At 38.6% G+C, this 21,567-nt stretch overlaps 2 protein-coding genes across 4 annotated transcripts; one reads left to right on the top strand and one right to left on the bottom strand.

The window, feature by feature from the left end:
* The first annotated feature begins 1,159 nt into the window (after positions 1–1,159).
* On the top strand, positions 1,160–3,944 carry LOC108762734 (protein ST7 homolog). Its single transcript, XM_018509865.1, has 2 exons — positions 1,160–1,964; positions 2,591–3,944. The coding sequence occupies exons 1-2, from the start codon at positions 1,535–1,537 to the stop codon at positions 3,709–3,711; spliced, it is 1,551 nt and encodes a 516-aa protein (XP_018365367.1). The 5' UTR covers positions 1,160–1,534; the 3' UTR covers positions 3,712–3,944.
* Positions 3,945–5,332: 1,388 nt separating this feature from the next.
* Positions 5,333–21,268, bottom strand: fwd (phosphatidylinositol 4-kinase beta fwd). Of its 3 annotated transcripts, none has more exons than XM_018509902.1 (12): positions 21,177–21,268; positions 11,504–11,749; positions 9,606–10,555; positions 9,337–9,454; positions 9,104–9,238; positions 8,810–8,976; positions 8,568–8,698; positions 8,263–8,493; positions 7,886–8,179; positions 7,437–7,813; positions 6,791–7,263; positions 5,333–6,691 (listed from the first exon to the last, which is right to left on the bottom strand). In XM_018509902.1, the coding sequence occupies exons 2-12, from the start codon at positions 11,704–11,706 to the stop codon at positions 6,504–6,506; spliced, it is 3,267 nt and encodes a 1,088-aa protein (XP_018365404.1). In that variant the 5' UTR covers positions 11,707–11,749; positions 21,177–21,268; the 3' UTR covers positions 5,333–6,503. The 3 variants fall into 3 exon arrangements, with proteins under 3 accessions (XP_018365404.1, XP_018365403.1, XP_018365405.1); XM_018509901.1 differs by lacking the exon at positions 21,177–21,268 and adding an exon at positions 20,485–20,848; XM_018509903.1 differs by lacking the exons at positions 11,504–11,749; positions 21,177–21,268 and adding an exon at positions 11,128–11,491.
* Between the last annotated feature and the right edge of the window lie 299 nt (positions 21,269–21,567).

The raw sequence follows: 21,567 nt of genomic DNA, 5'->3' as shown, positions 1-21,567 counted from the left end.
TTTGCTATCTGGGTTAGAGATATTAAATAAATACCTTCACGATAATCAGATTATTTCTTTGAAATGTAGAATTTCAAGACCAAAATCGAATTTACTTTAGTGACTCTGAGAATTTTGAGAAAGCAAGATCTTTCATAATTTATTTTGTTAGACAGTTCTGTACTGAAAGGGGAGAGCTGTTAAAGTTTTTTAAATTTTAGGATAAAAATAATTAAGAGAGATTTTTTGTTATTACTGCTTTTTATTTATATTTCTTTTAAAAAAAATTAAAAAAAAATTTTTCAATTAATTAAATTAAATTAATTTAAATAAATATATAATTAATTTAATTAATGTAATTTAATTTTTATTTTTTTAATTAAAAAAATTGTCTTATAAAAAATGTTTATATTAATATATAAAAAATTTGTTTTATTGCCCATGAAAAAAAAAAGATATAAAAAGTGAGCACTAGTTGATTAACCATCCAACTCCATCTAGTGACGAATAAACAAATACAAAGCGAATACAATAAAATTGCGTTGCCATCTATCGCCATTGGATGCAATTAGATAGTCAGCAACAATAATAAGAAACTTGATAATTTCTCCTTTATCAATCAACGTGATTCGGCACCTTTACTGACAAGATACTATTAAAGACTCGGGGCAAATTTTCGGCGGTATAAAAAAGGCCCGGAGGTAATTGCGAACGCTGACATTATCGACAATTGATATAAATTTGCTATTATTAACATAAATATTTGGCTCATATATGTATATTATTAAATTCATGATTTTTTATTACATAAATATTCCATAAATAAATATGCATACTTGTAAAGCTGTAATATCCTATATATTGCAGAAAAATACAATTTTTTCTCTGCAATTATCATCTCTATTGATAATGAAACTTTGACGATAACACTGAAATCACAATTTTAAAGAAAAATCGAGTATTATTGAATTATAAATGCATAAATACGTCTACTAAACTGATAAATTATAAAATGAGTACAATATTATCAGTTTTTAACTCTTAATCACTTCAATATTCACAAGGACACCCATAAGAATAAGGATTTCGTCAGTGGCATCTTACAGCGCGCGACTTTCTCTTTCGATTTTATCCCTTATCGACTGAGAAAGAATTAAACCGTACGTTTCGTATGAGATCGTGAGATGTTGTCAGCATTGACATCAGCATCGGTCGAAAATATTTACTACGCGCCGGGAGACGCCAGGAGGTCTGTGGAGGACTTGAGAGGAGACGCGTGACGATGCACGCGTGCCGAGTCGAATAACAGGATCGTCTAGCAATTTTCTCTTCAGCGTACGACGCGAGTTTTGCGGACGAGATTGGATACGTTAGCGGCACGACAGGAGAGTTACGTACGAGTCTTGCTGTTAGTCACCGTGTTCCGGATGTCGCGCGCCGTGTGGTAAACAGCGGTGGACACTGGTGTCTCGCGACGACGGTGGCGGGAAAGCGACGACTGGTCGTCGCTAAATCGTGACAAACGCGCGGAGCCCTTTCTCTCGAGCGAGCACAAATGGCACTGCTATTCACCAGCATGTGGGACTCGACATTGCTCCTGAATACTCTAACCCCAAAATTCTACGTCGCCCTCACCGGTACGTCGTCCCTCATCTCCGGTCTGATTCTCATCTTTGAATGGTGGTACTTCAGAAAGTATGGTACTTCGTTTATCGAGCAAGTGTCACTGAACCACATCTCGCCGTGGATCGGCGGAGGTGACAACGCCAACGATGGCAGTGGTTCAAGCCTCAACAACTCAGGAGGCTCCTCCAGTCACCAGAATGTACCCGAGTGTAAGGTCTGGCGCAATCCGATTAATCTCTTCAGAGGCGCAGAGTATCAAAGATTTTACTGGGCCACTAACAAAGAGCCTCTCACATATTATGACATGAACTTGTCTGCACAGGATCATCAGACATTCTTTACTTGCGAAGGTGATACTGGTACGATCTGAATGTACATACCTGTCCATACATATTTGTCCATAAAAAACACTTAGAAATATCGGTTGTTGATATTCCGTGTTAAATGTATAATTATTTTAATTATAATATATCTGTATGAAAAATTTAAATATTAGTAGGGATACTCTCCAACAAAAAACAAATTTAAGTTCTATTCTTTTTAGTTGAACTTCTTGCATTGTTTATTTTTCTTCCTTTTCCTTCTACATTGAAGAAAAAAAAAAGAGTAAAGATGAACCATGTAAGAGATTCAGCTTAAACAGTATAATACAGTATGACTCATTACATCCTTGTGTTTGCCAATGTTAAACAAAGATGAAATGTAATCACAAAGATTGTCTTATACTAGGTTCGTTTTTTTTTAGCTGAACTTTTTCCACGATTCTTTCTTCCTTTTCTCTTTATATTGACGAAAAAAAAAAGAGAACAGATAAACTGCATAAAAAGAATAGGTCTTCTGTATCTCTTGTTGGAAAGCGTCATAAGTTAAAAATGTTTATTGTTAATTTCAAGATGTTTGGTCAATTAGAAATTAATTCTGTCCTTTTGATCTTAGATATAAGATATTTCGAGAGATACTGAGCTAATAAATTCTTCTCTTATAGGTAAAGCAGAGTACGAGATCATGCAAACAGCTTGGAGAGAGCGCAATCCAGTAGTGAGAATACAAGCGGCACACAGTGCTCTCGATCGTAATCCCGATTGTGCACCAGCTTATATTCTTCTCGCGGAGGAAGAGGCCACTACTATCATTGAGGCGGAGAAGATCCTGAAACAGGCTTTGAAAGTGGCTGAAAACAATTACAGGAAATCGCAGAATACCCAACATCAGGGATCCATAGCTGAGGCAATACACAGAAGGGATACGAATGTATTAATCTATATCAAAAGAAGACTAGCGATGTGCGCGAGGAAGTTAGGAAAACTTAAGGAGGCGGTGAAGATGTTTCGTGATCTCACAAAGGAGGTGCCGCCAATCATGAATGTATTGAATATCCACGAGAATTTGATCGAGACCCTATTGGAGATGCAGGCATATGCGGACGTGCAAGCTGTTCTAGCCAAGTATGACGACATCAGCCTGCCCAAATCGGCAACCATTTGCTACACAGCGGCGTTGCTGAAGGCTCGTCTGGTGGCGGACAAGTTTTCACCCGATATTGCTAGCAAACGCGGTCTAACCACCGCCGAGATGTCGGCGGTGGAGGCGATCCATCGGGCCGTAGAATTCAATCCTCATGTACCCAAGTATCTCCTAGAAATGAAGCCGCTCATCTTACCTCCCGAGCATGTGCTGAAACGTGGTGATTCCGAAGCGATTGCGTACGCGTTCTTCCATCTGGCACATTGGAAGCAGATAGAGGGTGCCCTAAATTTACTCCACTGTACTTGGGAGGGCACGTTCAGGATGTTACCGTATCCACTTGAACGTGGGCATCTGTTTTACCCGTATCCAACGTGTACTGAATGCGCCGACCGGGAACTCTTGCCATCGTTCCACGATGTCAGTGTCTATCCGAAGAAGGAACTGCCCTTCTTCATTCTTTTTACCGCCGGTCTGTGCTCGTTCACTGCACTGTTGGCTCTGTTGACTCATCAATACCCGGACACCATGGGCGTAGTCGCCCGTTCGATGCTTGCCTGGTTCTCCCATCCGTTTTATTATGTTCTTGACAAACTAGCTATCTTGCCCTCTAACTTATTGCAGCAGCTCTCTAGAATATAAGGCTGTATTTCCATATGATCTCCATTAATGTAAGGACTTATTGTGATACTTGCGACATACTTATTGCTTTATTTCTACTGTAGGCGCCTTTATGAGGTATGTACGTAAATGTGTAAAAGTTCCAATTTATAATTTTTGTCGTGACTGATACCGTACTGATATCTTGTAGCGACGATTATGTGTTTATGTACCGTTAAATTCGAATCTGAACTCGAAACAACGGAGAATGAGTATAACAGTAATAAGAATTTTAGGCAGTAACGTTTTCGTTACGCGTATATATAATATATATATAAATTAGTAATATATATGTATGTATAAAATACGAAATAATTATATAGACTATGTATAATATCGATATATTGTATAATATATATGTATATATATATATTATATGATATATTATTATATAAAATGTAAGAAAAGATGTATCATCGATCAATCATTACATCACTAGTACTGATATGCGGTTATACAAATTTATGCGAAGTGGCAGTTGGGTGCTAAATAAATTGTCTTTGTTTTATCGCATTCATATTTATTCAATGATGGATATTACCAATAGCTTGTAATGAGGTGAAAGATCAAGGCAAATCAGAGATCTTGACATTTCACGTATCGACAGAACAGGAAGTAAGTTCGGCCACGTTCAATCGACCAAGGGTGGAAGGATTAATAATCCTTTCGCGTATCCCTCCGCAATCATTCTTACACAGCATATAACAACGAGAATGTTAATATCTTTCACGTAATTACACGTATATTATACAATTTTTACGAGAGCCCGCCGAAACCAAAAATAAAAGAACAACGTGTCACAAGTACCGACGGATTAGTTTCGCATTCTCTCAATCATCCTATAATCGTATCCGATTTCTGGTCTGCCTGTCTATTGTGAGACGGTTATGATAAGAGAAGAAGAGACAGCAGGAGCGAGAGAGAAAGATATAAGACACTTGGAAGTCAGAGGGCCCAGGTCTCTCTGGTACTCCGGGCTGGCTCCAGCCGCAACTTTGATTTTGTTTCGAAAACATTCATTCTCGATTAAATTCTTAACTGATATAGTATAATAAGGTGAGATAAAATTTGTCATTTCATATATATGTACAATATCTCTTTATAGTTTATCTATATATATCTATATAATTTACTTAAACGGACATACGGTATGTACGTAAAACGTCACGCGAGGAATTACGATTAAATAATTATCCTCCATACACAGCTACTGCGCTTCTCGCATTCACAGCTATGGGAAAGGAAGGGAGAGGGAAGGGGGAATGAATGTTTACGTAATATAAGAACATGTAAAAACTTTCAAATGTGATCCTTAAGATTCGCTGTAGTATAATGTTTAGTCCTTAATTTCATACCGCGTGTACAATTAGATGTATTTATCGAAGAATTACTAATCTACGAAATAGGAAATATTTTGAGTATTCGCCTCCCGCTAATATCCGAGCCTATGTTTTGTACGTAGCCTTCTCGCGCACTTGCTAAAATTATGTTAGAATTCCCCGGGGATGGAAATTCGCTGATTTTGCCCTACCGTTTAGTAGGCTCTTTTTATTGCCGCGAATTATCTACGAAAGTCCACGCAATGTTTCCCTCCATTTTTTTTTCTTTGCTATATATACAAGTTACAGATTGTCCGCTTCACGCTCAATCAGCTCCACGCTAAGATTGCCACGTTAACACGTCACTTCACTGTGTCTAGGTTTGATCGTCTCCACGTTCCTCTACACAAATAAGGCACCTTTAACAAATTACGCTTTATATAAGCTACACTCGATTTAGCAGTCCAACGCTCTCAGTCAATGACGTCACGTCTGCGCTGCGGCGATAGCTAATTCGCAATTTGTCAATCGAGGCATACGTAAACAACAGCAGTCTTAATGTATCGAACAAAAAACGTTATATATAGTGGATATATGTAATCAACTGGATACCAAAATTCTCATAGATCATTTCCTTCTTTCATCATCTAATTTCTCAAACGACGATAAATATTTTTAACTTTCAACGAAGCGCGCTCACACCCTTCAACTAAGTTCATGTTCTCTTAAGATATTCATATATTCCATTCATCTAGCGAAGTTTCTTAATTTATCAAACATCGAGATCGCTTTGAATTCTGCTAAAAATATTTCGTATCGTTCTTGCCCACCACGAAAGCAAGGAATAACGTCGAACTCACTCAAAGAATAGCAATCTATTCGAATTCTATACGTTTAGCCTAATCGAGGCTATCTACATGTTCAAGAGGAAAGCGGTTTTTCCACTCTAAAACGTCATTTGTGCTTGTGGAATGCTAGAAAACAGCGTTGCCCAACCGAAATTTCAGCTCACGTGCCCAGAAAAAGCTTTCTGCCTTTTTCCCCGCTATCGTGCAATCATTATATACGCAAAATTACAAGTCTTTATTTACATAATGAAATTAATAGAAGCTTCTCAAAATATAGCATAATTTAAGCAAATACGTTTACCGAAAAATTGAGAAAATATCTCTAACGCCAATTACAATAAACAGCAATAGATAATTAAATCAAGTCTTTTTTACGTTACCGTATTTTTATCATAACTTGTGAATATACGGAACAAATTACCCGACACGATAGATTGACTATATGCTTACTGGCCGGCACGCAACTGCCGATTGGTCAACAGAGTTATTAAATAGATGTAAAAATTGTGGAAGAAGTACCACAACACATATTGATATCCTTCCTTTTTACCTTACGAAAGAGTTTTAACCGAAACGCGATAGACAGAAAAGATTGTTAATCTTGATATTAAAGAGTTCCGTTTGCGAAATATTGATATCGATCATAGAGTTTAGTGGACCACGAATGAATGCTGCCTTCGACTAAATCCTCAACATGTCTACGCAATTGATCCTCCGTTAACGTAAGGTGGAATCTATTCTTGAGACCTTGAACAGTTGCCGCTCCACCACTGCGGAAACACGGAAGCTGAGAGCCTGCGGGAAAAAATCAATAAAACCCATTGAAATATGCGGGTTGAAAGTGCACACGAACAAATGTGTGAACGATCAGTACGAACGGTCTCTACTACTTACCCGACAACATAATCTCAACGAGGTTAACTATCTTCTCCATGTGCTTCCGCGCCGCAATTAAACCTTGAAGAATGAGGCTCTTAAATTCCTCGAAGAGCTTGGACTGATTGCCACCCATCACCTCGACAAATTCCGGCGTCAGTTTAAATGGGCTAGTTTCAAAGCCGAGATTTCGCGGCGAAGTTGACAAAATGAATCCAAAATCTATGTGGATTAGATGACCATCGCTGTGCAGCAAAATATTGCCATTGTGACGGTCTTTTACTTGAATAAGATAGCTGACGAGGCAATACGCGGCACAGCTCTGAATGAAATTTCTCTGCGCCATACGGAACGTCTCTGAGGTAAAAGGGCCGAACTCTCGTTCGAAATATTGGAAAAGTGTTAATTGGCACTGCTTCTTTACTTGGTGGAGTGAGACGGTGTTCAGAATAGGTTCAATCAGACCACTGTCGTTCGACAAACATAGTATTCTGTAACAAAAAATCAAATTGTCATTCAAGAGCAGAATCATCGAATGTTATTATATAACGAATTTAATATATTAACAAATTATACATCAATTAATAATTATTTTCTCAATAAAAGAAAAGAACAATTAACTTTTTTTACAAGACGAAAATTTCCAATAGTAACTCGCACTTACTTATACGGTCGTACCCAAAGGGGCACTTGTTCGTCTTGCCAAATCTTTTGCAACATTGAGAGCAACTGTGAGGCGAGAAGTTCTTGTCTGAGATCATCACCGCATTTTACGATTACCGCGAGTAATCTCCAAGATGCCAAGTGCCCGTACGGGCTGGAAGCTCTTATGCGTCGTTGCTTCTGCTCCCATGGCTCCTTGAGAACCGCTGCCGATGGATCCTCGGGATCATGACTGAAAGTTGCGCTTGGCGTAGCTGCCATTTCGCTTAATCTTCTTTTGATATCGCCCGGTACAAAGATTGGTTCCCTGCTATCGGACGATTCTTGACTCAGTTGCGATATAGTATCCCGATCTTTTGGTTTACGAAGCTGTAAATACTGAACAAATGGAAAAATTAAAATATAAATTAGAATTAAAGAGATGTAAGGTCACTTGAATAAGATATGTACCTGTTGCGTGATCTCGTCGTCTTCCTGACTCCAACAATCATTAGGATCGTCATCGGGGAAATTAAATGCCACATCTGTATTTCTAACAGAATAAGGCGAGACATTTTTTACAGGGGTTTGTCGTATCGCCGAGTTCTGTTGACTGTCTGAAGTGGATATGTTAGACTGTTCACCGCCTGTTAAGTTCTCCTCAGACTTAGTATGCCTTAACGAGCTGCCCATTATTTTCGTCGGCACGGGCGATGTATATAAATCCTCCACCTCTAATACTTCCATATATATTATATAAGGTGCCTAGAATAGTATCAACATAGAAATCGATATTCAAACGACAAATTTTGCAGTAGTGCTGAGAAAGTGAAACGAAATATCTATACCTTATCTTTGCTATTAAGAACGGCGGCGTATTGTGGCGGAACTCGCACGATATGATGCGGTATCGTACTGTGCAGAGGAAGCCACACCCTTGCAGGGAGATTCAAATTAAGCGTATTGAGCTCTGCCACTAATTGAACGGTTTTACTTTCCTTTGTTGGGATAGTCCCGAGCAATTTACCAATTGATATTAGAGCTTGAATAAATTCGAGTTCTGGCGCGAGTCGGGGTGCCTGTAGAATATACAAGATTCACGTTAAAGCATCAGGTACAACGCTTGCTACTTTCATACAAGATAATGACTTACATTGCAAAAACAATCAGTTTTTTGGCCTCGCAAATCGTTCACCACACCTTGGCAGGAATAGAAGCAGGTACAGCCGTTGTCAAACGCTCGACCAGAGCTCAGGTCCCCAAGACTTACTTTATTTATTATACCTTTTGAAGAATATCCCATTGAATGATCACACATTATGAAAATAATTCACGTGATGCATAATTTATTGATTTAAAGTACAAGTTGTCTTAATATAAATTATTTATAATTACCGGAATGACTACGGCGTATAGTCTGGAACAATCCAGTAGCGTCGGACTGAGATCTTTGGTGGGTTTTCTTATTCGGCGACGTAAGAGTTTGCGTCGAGGGCAATGGTGATGGCGCAGGAACTTGCAATCCAGCAACACGCTGCTTTCGACCCTCATTTCCCTTTGGCCTAAAACATTACACATAGAAATAAATCTGTTTGCTTAAAATTCACATACGATTATTCCTGAATCATTAATCTACCAACATTTCCAAAATACAAAAATTTTCCATTGTTTTCTGTTTATTAATCCTACCTGAGTTCATCTGACAGGATGAGATTTTTCAATTTGGTCCCATGAGATTTCTTCTTTGACGGCAAATGAGCATCAGAACTGTAAGCGTCTAGCAGCCAAGCACATTTTAATGAGAAATCTGCCGACTGTCTACATCTGCAAAGCAATTCGTTTATTTTTAATCCATCCGAATCATAATGCCACGATTCATAAAATAAGTAATCAAGCGATATTCTAATAAGTATCCTATTTACCTATAGACAAGATATGGATAAAGAACTTCTGTTACATCGTGAAGTTGTATGTACATTACAACTAACTGTGGTAAATAAAAGTCCACATCGTTATCCGGAAAGCTGAACATCTTGTTACCTATAATATATCACATGTTATATTTACTGTCAACACGGTGCATTAAAAAAATTTTATTTCACAAAAACGATATTTGGAAAGTTATATGTGATGAAAATAACATTATTCGAATATGATACGTGAAAATTTTTTTTTCTGATGTTTACTATACCTAGATAACTCTGAACGCCGGGTTCTTTGGAATTGAACAGATAAGATATAGCCATGGACATGTCAAATATCTGACTCTCGAAGAGTCGCAGTAGACAGCCTTCGGAGGGTTTCGGTTGCTTCGTCTCTTGTTTTTGTCGACGGACGATGTCCGATTGCTTTTTCACCATCTCAACTTCTTGCTGCTGCGTTGCAGTCGTGCCGCAACAAAGGGTCATGGCCGCTCCGGCCAATTCGTTCTGGCTCGTATCGGCCACGGACGGCGATGACGACACTTGCATAGCGCCTTGATAAATATCGACGCATTCCTGATAGTTATGTTGATCGCTATTGTCACGTTCTCGCACACTCACGTTTGGCCGCGGTTCCTTCGAGCAACATTTACCATCGTTCGCGTCCTCGCACCGAGAACGATCACCGTTGCTCTCGTTCTCGGAGGATACGGGAGACGCTGGACTGTCACTGAGACGCGTGGACAATTCTACAGGTGACACCGGCACTGACATCGACACTGACACTACACCGGCACTGTTCTCCATACCGTCCACCGCATCGACCGAATATACATCACCCGGCTGCGACACGGATGAGTCGAGGCTCTCACGACTGTGCAGATGATCCACACTGGATTCGCGAGTAGCGGGTGCGTTCGTGGCGTCGCTCGAGCCGCTGTCAGAGCCACAGAGAATACCGGAGTCGTCGGAACCGAGACTGGCCAGATCTTCGCGTTCCCGCGCAGTGCGCGCGCTCTTTCCGCATGATCCCGAGGACGACGATGATACCGTTGTCGTCTTAGAGACCGAAGGCGCGGGATTCTCGCATTCCGGGCTCGGAGTAACGTCCACTTCTGGAATCCGTTGCAGAGCGGAGTCCAAACTCCGATTTCTATGATGGTGTGTCAGCGTCGTTGCGGTCGCCTGAGGCACCGGCGGTAATAAGATACCCATTGATCTAGGAATAATAAGATGTATAACTTTATGATCAATAATCTATGTATTGTCATTTCCTCGAATATGCTGTATAGTAGTGTATAGATTACTTCGAATTTTGCAAATGTATTTTTGATTTTTTAATAGAAATAAAAAAGAAGATAAAAATACAAGATGTTTTAAATTTTTAAAGAAATATGTTCTCTATATGACGACCTACATAATTAATATATATATATTTATTTAACTTCTCTATCTTACCACAAAGCAATATATTCTTCTTATAGCCTATTCTCTATTTTATTTTACAAATATACAGTTTGATAATATCCTTAATATTGTAATATTACTATCACTCACATTAACATTGTAATATCACTATTCTTCGTTGCTCCTTAATGCCTTAAACACTATATTTTTACGTTTAAATAATTTTCTTCTTTTTTGCGTTGAAAAAGAACTTATATTTTATCATCTATGTTATTAGAATATTAAACCACTTTTTTATAAGTAACATTTAAACTTTTCTTATATAGGTACATATTTATTCTTCGGTAAGATTATTTTTCCGAACTAAAAAGAATTGCACAAAACAATGGCTAGTTCCAGTTTCCAGTTGGCGACTGCGAAAGTGCGACCAATCAGGAAAATAGATACAACAGAGCCGCGCGTGATTGCGATTATTCGTTGCGGTGATTATTAATATTGATGACGCTGTCGCCGCCGCTGCCAATTTAAATATCTCGGCTTGTATTCCTCCGTTTTATATGCGACGTAACTTCCACTCGTATCGTCAATTCCGACGTCGTGGACGCCGTGGCGTCGATCGCATACATGAGGCAAATTTACGATCGCTTTTATTCAACAAGTGCCAGGAAATGTCGGAGGCGCGCGCCAGACGCGTCACAAATAGCTCGTGCGTGTGTCGCGGAACGACCTCGCCGAGTATTCACGGGATCGAAACAGATACCTGAAGTCCAAACTGTGGTTTCGTTGATGCGTGGTCAGTCTGCTGCGTGGACTGATCGACGGATTCGGCCGACCGTGCACGAGAGGAACATTACAGCTGGCCAGTTTGTGCCGTTTGATGTGTGTCACGCTTTCCTGGCGCGTAGGTCCACCAGTCGGCGTCACTGCCACCACTTCGCTCATATTAGAGTCGAGTACGAGCATCGGCTCGGCTAACAGTCATCTGCTGGCCATGCTGGGGCTTCACCTACAAAACATAAGAAACTGAATCAGTGACATTTCTCAACGTTGGAAGTATGCGTCAACGTCATGATAAAAAAGATTCTTAGATTTGACATATTAGATATATATTGTAAAGATATTGGAAAAACAATTTTATTATATATCCTGATTACTTTATTCATATAGTCCAGATCATTTTAGTAACACTGCAACTTTCCAGCAATATTACAGAAACATTGCAACATTGCAGCAGTGATGCTTCTATGTGTGATTTGTGTATGATATACCTAAGCATTGTGTAATAAAATAATATAATATATTTCATACAGTACAGAACTTAACTTGCAGCAATATTGCTGTAATATTACTAAAACATTGTAATGTTGTTGGAATAATCTGTGCTGTATGGAACTATCATGCACTCATTCTTTATGATTCTCAAGCGATTTTTCGATAATTATATACGATGAAGAATCACATCATGGATATTATAATAAATGTGCTAATTAATGTTATAACCCTTAGTACGACGATTTTCCGATTCTTACTACATACGATGATGACATATTCGTGTCCCACTGACTCTTACACATACTTTTACATGTTTAGGAAGTATTTATACACAAAAAAAATATACTTATTACTTATATCTACATAAGTAATATTTACTTGTTTCAAATATTTCAAAAGTTCCACAATCTATCATAAGTTCATCACAAGCATCAAATTTATTTAAAATATATTTTCTTAATCCTAGTAAGTTTAATACTTCAATCAAAATGATTAAGTTAAAACAAATTGGATTTGCTTATTATACGAAGTCGCTTCTTCGATGAATTTTATAATATTCTTCGAAAGAAAATTAATTCTTATTCTGAGTACACAATAATAAATTTTTCTAAAATTTGTAATAAGTATATTTTTCGATTATTCTCGAGAAAATACTCTTTGTTAAAGATAACCGTTATTTAAAAGAAAGAAAATAAATTGAGTAATCACTTTTCTTAGCAGTAGAATGATATCTTTCTGTGTGTAAGGTTGCGTATTTAAAGCAATATTATATATAAATGTTATAATAGCATCAAATAATTCGTTATAATATTATTAATTATTTAATGCTTCTAGTTTTTCGAAGAAATGTGCAGGCTATGAATGACTCAATCGTGTATACTAAGAGTTAAGTATACTTCCAATAGTATGTGGAAAAAGCGCAAAGAAAATTAAACGGCTCGCGCGATTGTTGTCATTGCTCGAGTGAAAAACTCGAGAGACGCGCGATATACTATTTCCGGTATTCTCATTCTTTTTGTAAGCGTAAGTTGATAACAACAAATGATATCATTTTTTGAGCTTGTGACACGAATACCACGCATATAACGAATCGTAATGTCAACGACGATTGCTCAGCACGAGAACACGCTCGTATAACACGCGTCCAATTCCGTTATCAGTCGCGTTTGTCAATACTGCGATAAGGAAATCAGTATCTCGAATCGGAGAGAGCGTATGTATCTTTTAATTAATACATACAAGAAAGAGAACGCCGTTTTACACGATAGTTTGGTTATATAACGTCTCGATATCACGAAAAAAGAATCACGCGCGAGAGCAGCTGCGAAACTGAGCTACCGGAAATAGCGTCTGTCTAGAAGGCCAATCGCACCGTTTTAGTATCTAGATAAGACGCGAAATTGAAACTTCCTTTCGAGAAATAAGAATTCATGTCGAAGTGAATTCCATCTGTACAAATCGCTTCAAACGATACTTATAATGCAGACGAAATTTTAAACCGTTCTGAAATCAGAGGTCTTCTGAAAAGAGAAAGCGAAGAATCTGCAATCTTGAAAAATTTGTAGCTTTACGATACGTAATCCTGATGTTTCTTTGAATATGGATATAAAGTAGCTGGAAAATAAATCTCTTTTTATAGAAGTCATCAAGCAATCATTAACCAGACAAAAAATATTTTGCTGCATCAGCTAGAATTATCGCTATTTATCTGGTAGAAAATTATATATCATATGCACAGAATTTATAGCACAATACTGTAACGATGCAAAAAAATTTAAGTCTCATAATCAAACATCAATCATTGCTAAATAAGAATCACAGTCACTTTTATATTTTATCATGTGATTGAACGTTACAAAGAGACTTTCTTGATAAATTTGACAAGTGATTTAGACATAAATTTTGTCTTTGTCATCTATATTGATTAGATATAAAACATATCCTATTCCGCAGTGCTTTCTAATCATTTATCTTTTTTAGTTACACGGAAGAAGCAATTCTGCTGAAGAATCTAAAAATTTAGCTAAATATAGATCTGAAAATAATTTTGTTAAACCATCAAAATAATTTTGGAGGAATTTCAAGCATGATAAACAATGCTGCAAAAGGTTTTGACATTCTAGCAATCAGTTTAAACGTCTCACATAATAATTTTAATAATCCAACAAAATTATTTTCGGATCTGTTTATAACTAAATTTTTCTTTAGTAAAATCGTTCTTTTTCCGTGTAATTTTTCGTAGATAATTTTCGCTATAACTGCAAGATCATTGTTTTCAATGAATAGTAAACCGAAACATGATCATTAATTGTAAAGATTATCGAAACATGATCATTAATTGTAAAAATGTATGCACAAAAAAGACGGTTTTGTTGAAACATTTAAAAACTTAGCTATTTTGTTAGGCTATCAAAATAATTACATAGGACCCTCAAGCAGATTGTTAAAATGTTAAAACTTTTTACAGCAGTGCTCATCATGCTTGAATTTTCTACATGATTATTTTAGTCCAATAAAATTATATTCAAATTTGCATCTACCTACAGTTTGAGATATTTCAACAATACCGTTGTACTTTCCGTGCATATATGTATTTAAATGCACGTAGGCAACAATAAAATAAAAGGTCAACGAAAAGTCGAAGGATTTTTGTTGAATTATCCGCGTTGTAACGGTAACGAATTGAAAAAGTCACGATACGTGTAACACAGACGTGTAGAAAGTGCGGCTTTTTATCAATTCGAACACTTTCTAGGATCTTCCTGGCGCAGTACGGCGCGCTCCATTCTACGCACAATTATCCCGCGGGTAAATAAACGCGAGTATAAAAGACGATGCAATATTCCCGGTTAGTTACGTAGTTAGTTACATGGAGAACAAGCGCTTCGATGAGAAAATAAACTCATTCTCTGAACTTTTCTGCGTCGAACGTGAATATACCGCATACTTCGAAGCTACATTAAAACGCTCCGACTAATGACTTTTCGCAACTAATTCTCTCGCGCGATCCCAAATATTTTAATAATTTAATATTCAACGATCCTTTATTTCTCAAGTGAATGTATGATTCTGAAACTTGTGAAAACTCGCCAAACGAGCTGACACTCACCGAGTGAGTTTCGCAATCTATATAGAACGAATTTGAAAGACGCTCAAGCTGAGAAGCGCAAACAATAGAGTTAAAAGTATTGAAATACTAAACTCTGACAAGAGAGAGCTTTAAAATAATCCTTCTTAATTGCGCAAACGTGCCGTCAACGAAGCTAACTGTCTATTAACCGATATTTCTTCACCCGAGGGTCCATCTAGTGATATTAACTGCTGAGTGATGAGTAAATCCCACTATCTTTTATACGTGTTACTTTTTCAAATCGTTGAACTACTTCAAAACGACGAATTACTTCTTCACGTGACAAAAACATTGTACGATGGTATTTGAAAGATTGCGGCGCGGGTGTCTCGATGCGGAACCGTGGTTTCTATCTCGACATACGGATCGGTTGCGCATTGCAAAATCGACTTGAAACTCGCGACATGCGTGGTACCATGTGCTTTCACCGATCTGCTTCGGTGCCGGCGCGTACTCGACGGTACGAATGTACTCGCTCCTCCTGAGTTCCAAAATTGCGATGTAGACGATATACTCGGTTCCGACCGTAGGCTGTCTTCCTGCGTTTATTTATATCGCGGAATAATCCCAATCGAATCTTAAAAAAATATTAAAAGTATAAAACAGGTTTAAGGATCAATGTAATAAAATAATAACAAAAAATACCCGGTTCATCAGCACTAAATGGACACGTACACGTATCTCCTATTTATATATATAATTCCGGTTGATACTTGAACTGGTCCGTTCAATCTCACTTGTTGATACCGGATGTCGACGTCATATCGAAGCGAATAGTTTATATCTTAATGGACTTTCGGTATCTATAATTATTACAGTAAGTTTTATAACCATCATGTTTAATTATAAGATCGATTATTTTAAATAAAGGATTAATTAAGATTTTTTTTATTATTTCTACGTCAATCATATGGAAATAATTTAAATGATATGTCGTAATTACAGAGCATTACTTTATCATTTGTCTCTTGTCTATATCAAAGAGAAATGATTTAATGTCTCGCAATTGAAAGATTAATTTCCTAAATCACGGTGCAATAATTATCGCTGCTACTCGATCTTTTTATGATTATCGTGCTACATCAGCAGTATCTCGGACAAAAAGGGAGATAGCTTTTTTTTTCTTTAATGGCTATCCCGGCACAACGAACGCAGAGGCGGGCATGATGAACGCAACTAGCTATAAGCGAATTACGATGATCTAATCACTTCGATGATCTAATAATTGGCGTCGGTGACCGAGCGGCTTTAACGACTTTTGGAAGCGCGTGATTAACACGCGGGCGTTTTCACACGCGTAGGTGTGAAACTTGCGCTAGAAAGTCGCGCGTTGAAACTGCGAGATGGCGATTCGAAGATTACCTTTTATAAAAAGACTTTTGCGAAGCGAAGGACACAACACGTTCGCGGAAGAAGCTCGCGGATGATTATATTATCGTAGCGAAACGAGACAATGGTTGCGTTCAGAAAAAATAACTTTGCAACGTAGTAAGATTCTTTATTATGATTGATTTATATATTCATACATTTAGGTCTAGTAAGGAACTAAAAATCAATCGTATTAGGTCTAGTCTGGAACCTTGCTCTAAGTGGCCATAAACCGTAAAGGCGTAAAAAATTGGTCAATCACAGTCGAATGTAAGGAGAATAATGGATTATGAGTGTTGGTCAATTTCTTACGGCTTCACGGCTTATGGCCGTTTAAAACAAGGTTTTGGACTAGACCTTAAGCAACGTTTGTAATTTTAAGGCGATAAACTTAAGCTTTAAGGCGTCGTCTACAATACACGGAGTAAAAAGTAAGAGTAAGAAATTGACCAATCATAGTCGAATGTGAGAAGAATAATCGACTGTGATTGGTCAATTTCTTACTCTTACTTCTTACTCCGTGTATTGTAGACGGGCCTTAAAACCCAATTGAACTAACGTTACTTTAATTTTAAGCGAGGTTTAAAACTCGCTCGCTTTCTGTCTCTCTATCGACTTTAAAGAGAAAAAGAGAGAATGTTGAGCTTCGCTTAAAGTCAAATTAACGTTGATGCAATCGGGTCTAAAAGCTTTAAAAACTTAAGGCGTAAGAAATTGACCAATCACAGTCGAATGTGAGGAGAATAATCGATTATAATCGGTCAATTTTTTACGGCTTTACGACTTACGACCTTAAAGCAAGGTTCTGCATTAGATCTCAAACAACGTCTACAATAAAATTTTAAAAGCGTAAAACTTAAGCTTTTAACCCTTAAGACGCAAGAAATTGACCAATCACAGTCGAATCTGAGGAGAATAATCGACTATGATTAGTCAATTTCTTTCAGCTTGGAGCTTAAGCTTCAATTTTACGTCTTAAAATCTCATTGTGAATTGTTAAATTCATAATGTCAAATTATGTCCAATTTGAGTTATTTTTAACCATCTCTATAAGTCGCCACTGCTGTTACTAATATGTCGTTAATTTGACTAAAACAGTGAAGTTAAACAATTTAATCCAAGAAAATGTATTAAATTTAGTTTATTATTTACTAAATACATAATATGGACGATATTTACTTTGAAAGTAACCACAGAAATGGATTAATTTACATCTCGACACACATGGAAGTTAAAAATAATAAAATGTAATTTAACTCAAAGGATTGGATTACCACTGCTTCTTTATAATATCTAACAGTGTAACCGTTTTAAAGAATCTTAAAACATTTGCAAAGCTGCTTTTTCTACTGAACGCAACCAACGTTCTACGTGTGCGATTTTACGTAAAGCAGAACGTAAAACGATACGAAATCAGATAGTTCCGAACGAATGAAAGATCTCACACAGTTAAGGCGGTAACCAGGGAAAGGATTGAAAGCCTCTGATCCAAACCCGTTTATAAAAAAAAAACTTGAAATCTTCCTCATTTATACACGTCAAATCATTTTAGACATCAAACTGAGATTTATAAAGTGAAATCTTCGAACTGACAGAGATAATATTCGCAGATGTTCGATATTCAAGCAGATCAAGTTCCATTTGCTTAATGCACACATATCTTCTTCGCGAAATGCATGGGAAATCATTGATTAGACATGCATTGCAATGCCTCATCGATGGCCATTCTAGCTAGTTCTAACTCTCTAAAACTTTTAGAGCAAATCTTACTCCGAAGAGTGAAATTTCAGATTGAAAATGGAGTCTGCATTCTTTTTCAAGATTGACTTAATTTTCACTTTTTAAAGTAAGATTCCACTTCAAAGAACTTAGAGAGAACTTTTAAATTCTACGATAGTTAGAATTTCGCGATGCGTATCTCGACAAGACTGTCTGTCTGCCCTCGTGACATTTCTGACGGCATCCATGAAATTTGAACGTCAACGTCGCGAAACCTCGCATGCGAGGAAATTTTCTGAGTCGTCTTTATTAATATATATGGATCTCGTAGCGGTTAAAATTCATGGAATTTTTATTGTTTTGGATGAATGTCAAAATCCAGTATCTGATGTGTTGGGCAACTGTATAAATTATCGCTATCACTACCATTCATCACGCACGTGACACTATTTATCATATCCAAAACGTACTATCTTAAAGACCATTCTACAGCCAACTGCTGTTTTCATTGAGCAAATACGACTAACCTTTTGAATATAATTATAATAGCAAGCAGAACAGTGTTAAGTCAGTATTAAGTAAATCGTCGTCGGTTATCTAATGAAAATAATCTTGGTAATTTCCATTTTCGACGCTACGTCAATGTTTGTAAAGTTATCGCGACAAGTAAACAACATAAAGATCATTATTTTCGACAATAAAATTCCGATTACTCGTATAAAAATTAAAATTAAAATAATTCGTAATAATAATTCAATAATAATAATGCACGTTTGAACTATTTCAAATATACACACTAAGAAAAATATTCTGATTAAATCAACAAAAAGATCCAACAAGAATGGCATTTTAACATCAAGAGATCAAACAGAATTTCAAGTTATTTGTTCGGTTTCACCAAAATGCCTCTTCTTTAGTGATTCTAAAGAATTGTTATCAAGTTTTAAAATTCTATAACTTTTCCTTGATTTCCAGACAAAATTTTCATGATTTTCTCTGATACTTTTAATAATATATATTTTGAAATTTTTTGTATTTGCATTCTGATTTAAAAACTATCAAATATTTTGTTGAGAGAACAATTGAATATAGCAATATTAATTACTATTAATGTTGTTGACACTGCTTGCATTTAATTATTAAGCGGTGTGATGTACGCATATTAAACTTCTTTAAAGCCAAAAATTTTTATTTTCCAGAAAGTTTTGCAAAATTCCGTGACTTTTCCCTCATTCTCCAGACTGTTTTCCGTGACATTTCTCTGATTTCTAGTTTTATGACAATCCTCTTGTTAGACCCTTTCATTAGTTTAATCAGAACATTTTTTTTCAGTACATGTATAAGACATAATCAGGATAGCTCTGGTACAGAAAACGAGAAGAACAATTTTGCTAAAGTATTTAAAAGTTTAGCAATAGCTACAACTCTGAAAATAACTTGGTCAGACCATCAAAATAAATATATAGGACGCTGAAACTGGTTGCAAGAATGTCAAAACGTTTTGCAGCATCGCTCAGTACGCTTGCGATTCCTACGTAATTATTTTATCGGTCCAATAAAATTATTTCAAATCTATATCTAGCCAAATTTTTAGATACTTTGGCAAGATCATTCTTTCTGTGCACGTAGCATTAAAATATATACCTAACAATTACATCTTAAACATCTCTCTTCAACGTGTGTTAAAGCCGGCAATATGTAATGGATCAACACAACATGCACGCACACAGGAAAAATTTCGCGTGCTGTTGCATCAAAATCTAAAAGCACGCGGCTTGCAAATATTCCGATTGATCACTGTTAACAAGATATAATCGTCGCATGCTGTTTTCCCGCAACGCAGAATCCGCGACGGTGGTGATCTTTAGCGATTTCGAACTAAGCGCTGTACCGCCTCTCCGTCTCGCCGCGCCGCGCGAGCGTCTCCTGGCACCATCACCGCCGCTCCGCTCCGCTCCGCTTCGCTTCGCGTTGCCAGCTCGCTCGCTCCGCGCAGCGAGATGGGTGTGCCATGTTCGCGAGAACGAGCTTCCTGTCGATCTCGTGCGTGTTGACAGAACATTGGAAAATCCACACCCCCGTCGCCGGTCGCTGTCGCGCCGTTCTTCGTGACGGAATCAATTACCCTCGCCTCGCCGCGCCGCGCCGCGCCGCGCCGCGTCGCGTCACGCCACGCTACGGCGCGACGCGACGCGACGCAAACGTAACGTAAACGTCAAAGTCGGCGTCGACGTCAACCCATTGGCACTCACCTCGCGCTCGAATCCGGGATCCCGAGCTACGATGCTACCGACATGCCACGGCCTGCCGTCGTTCGATCTTGGCCGTCTAGGCGAGCCGAGTCTCAGAGTTTCACGGCGACGACGCGTGGGGACGTGTTTGCCGCGGCCGGGAGTCGGGACGGAGTGCGAACTGCGAAAGAGAGACGGACGGAGAAGGAGGAGAGAAGAAGCGTATCGTCCCCGTCGTCTTAGTCGTCTATCTCTTGTATCTCCCTTTCGTATGGAATGTTGAACACCAGTATTGAGTACACCGGGGTAGTGCCGAGGCACAGCGACACACACCGACGCTCGCACTTCGTAATGGCAGCGACACGTTCCGGGTTCCGGAGCGGTTTACGCACGCATGAGGATAGACAGACGGGCACGCACGCACGCACGCTCCCGTCACCCGTCACCCGTGCCGTCGTGCCGTCGTGCCGTTTCTCGCTGCCGCCGGCTACGCCCAACAACGCGCGTCGATCGCGGCTCCGTCGCGGGCACGATGCGCGCGATGCATCGCGGGGGACGAGTGACGACCGCGACGAGCGGAGAAGCGGATCGGAGGAAGCAGCGGCGACGGCGCTGGCTCGAGGCTCGAGTATCGGCGGCTGGCTAAGCTGGCTTGTGCCTTGCGATTATCCCGCGCCGTAGAGGAGGAAGGAGCGTTCTCGCTCGGATCGTACCGAATCGACGCTGCGAGAACGACGAAACCGCTTTCTATCCACACCAAACCCCGGCGTTGTTGTCCGTCGCACGACGCATTGAGCACTGACTCGGCGCGGCGCACTGCTGCCAACCGCGGCGCGGCGGACGTGAACGGTGAACTCTGGCCGGCCTGAATCACGGCATCACGCGGCTGCGCCGCGCCGTCCAGGGATGTGCCTAGTTCGACTACGAACCCCACGATGGCTTCTCGAATCTTCTGTTTCTCGAAACCTGTTGCGGGATTCTCTCTAAACATTTTATCGATAATTATCGCTGTCGTTAATTAGTGACAGCCAATGACAGCCGTGCTTTCTTCCAGGATTATCCTGCCATTGGCTGTCGTTAGTTAACGATAGCATCGATAAGACG

The sequence above is a fragment of the Trachymyrmex cornetzi genome, unplaced genomic scaffold (genome assembly GCF_001594075.2).
Source record: "Trachymyrmex cornetzi isolate Tcor2-1 unplaced genomic scaffold, Tcor1.1 scaffold320, whole genome shotgun sequence".
NCBI classification, from domain to species: Eukaryota; Metazoa; Arthropoda; class Insecta; order Hymenoptera; family Formicidae; genus Trachymyrmex; species Trachymyrmex cornetzi.
The sequence above is the reverse complement of the archived record's forward strand: the minus strand, read 5'-3'. Positions and strand labels throughout refer to the sequence as shown.

Bases quoted from the DNA above. Each gene is read 5' to 3' on its own strand.
- fwd (XM_018509902.1), bottom strand. From the start codon at position 11,706: ATGCTCGTACTCGACTCTAATATGAGCGAAGTGGTGGCAGTGACGCCG. The intron at 8,699-8,809 runs GTAATTATAAAT...ATTCTTCAAAAG, and splicing joins TATACGCCGTAGTCATTCCG to GTATAATAAATAAAGTAAGT. The intron at 6,692-6,790 runs GTAAGTAGTAGA...TTTTTCCCGCAG, and splicing joins CGTTGAGATTATGTTGTCGG to GCTCTCAGCTTCCGTGTTTC.
- LOC108762734 (XM_018509865.1), top strand. From the start codon at position 1,535: ATGGCACTGCTATTCACCAGCATGTGGGACTCGACATTGCTCCTGAAT. The intron at 1,965-2,590 runs GTACGATCTGAA...CTTCTCTTATAG, and splicing joins TACTTGCGAAGGTGATACTG to GTAAAGCAGAGTACGAGATC.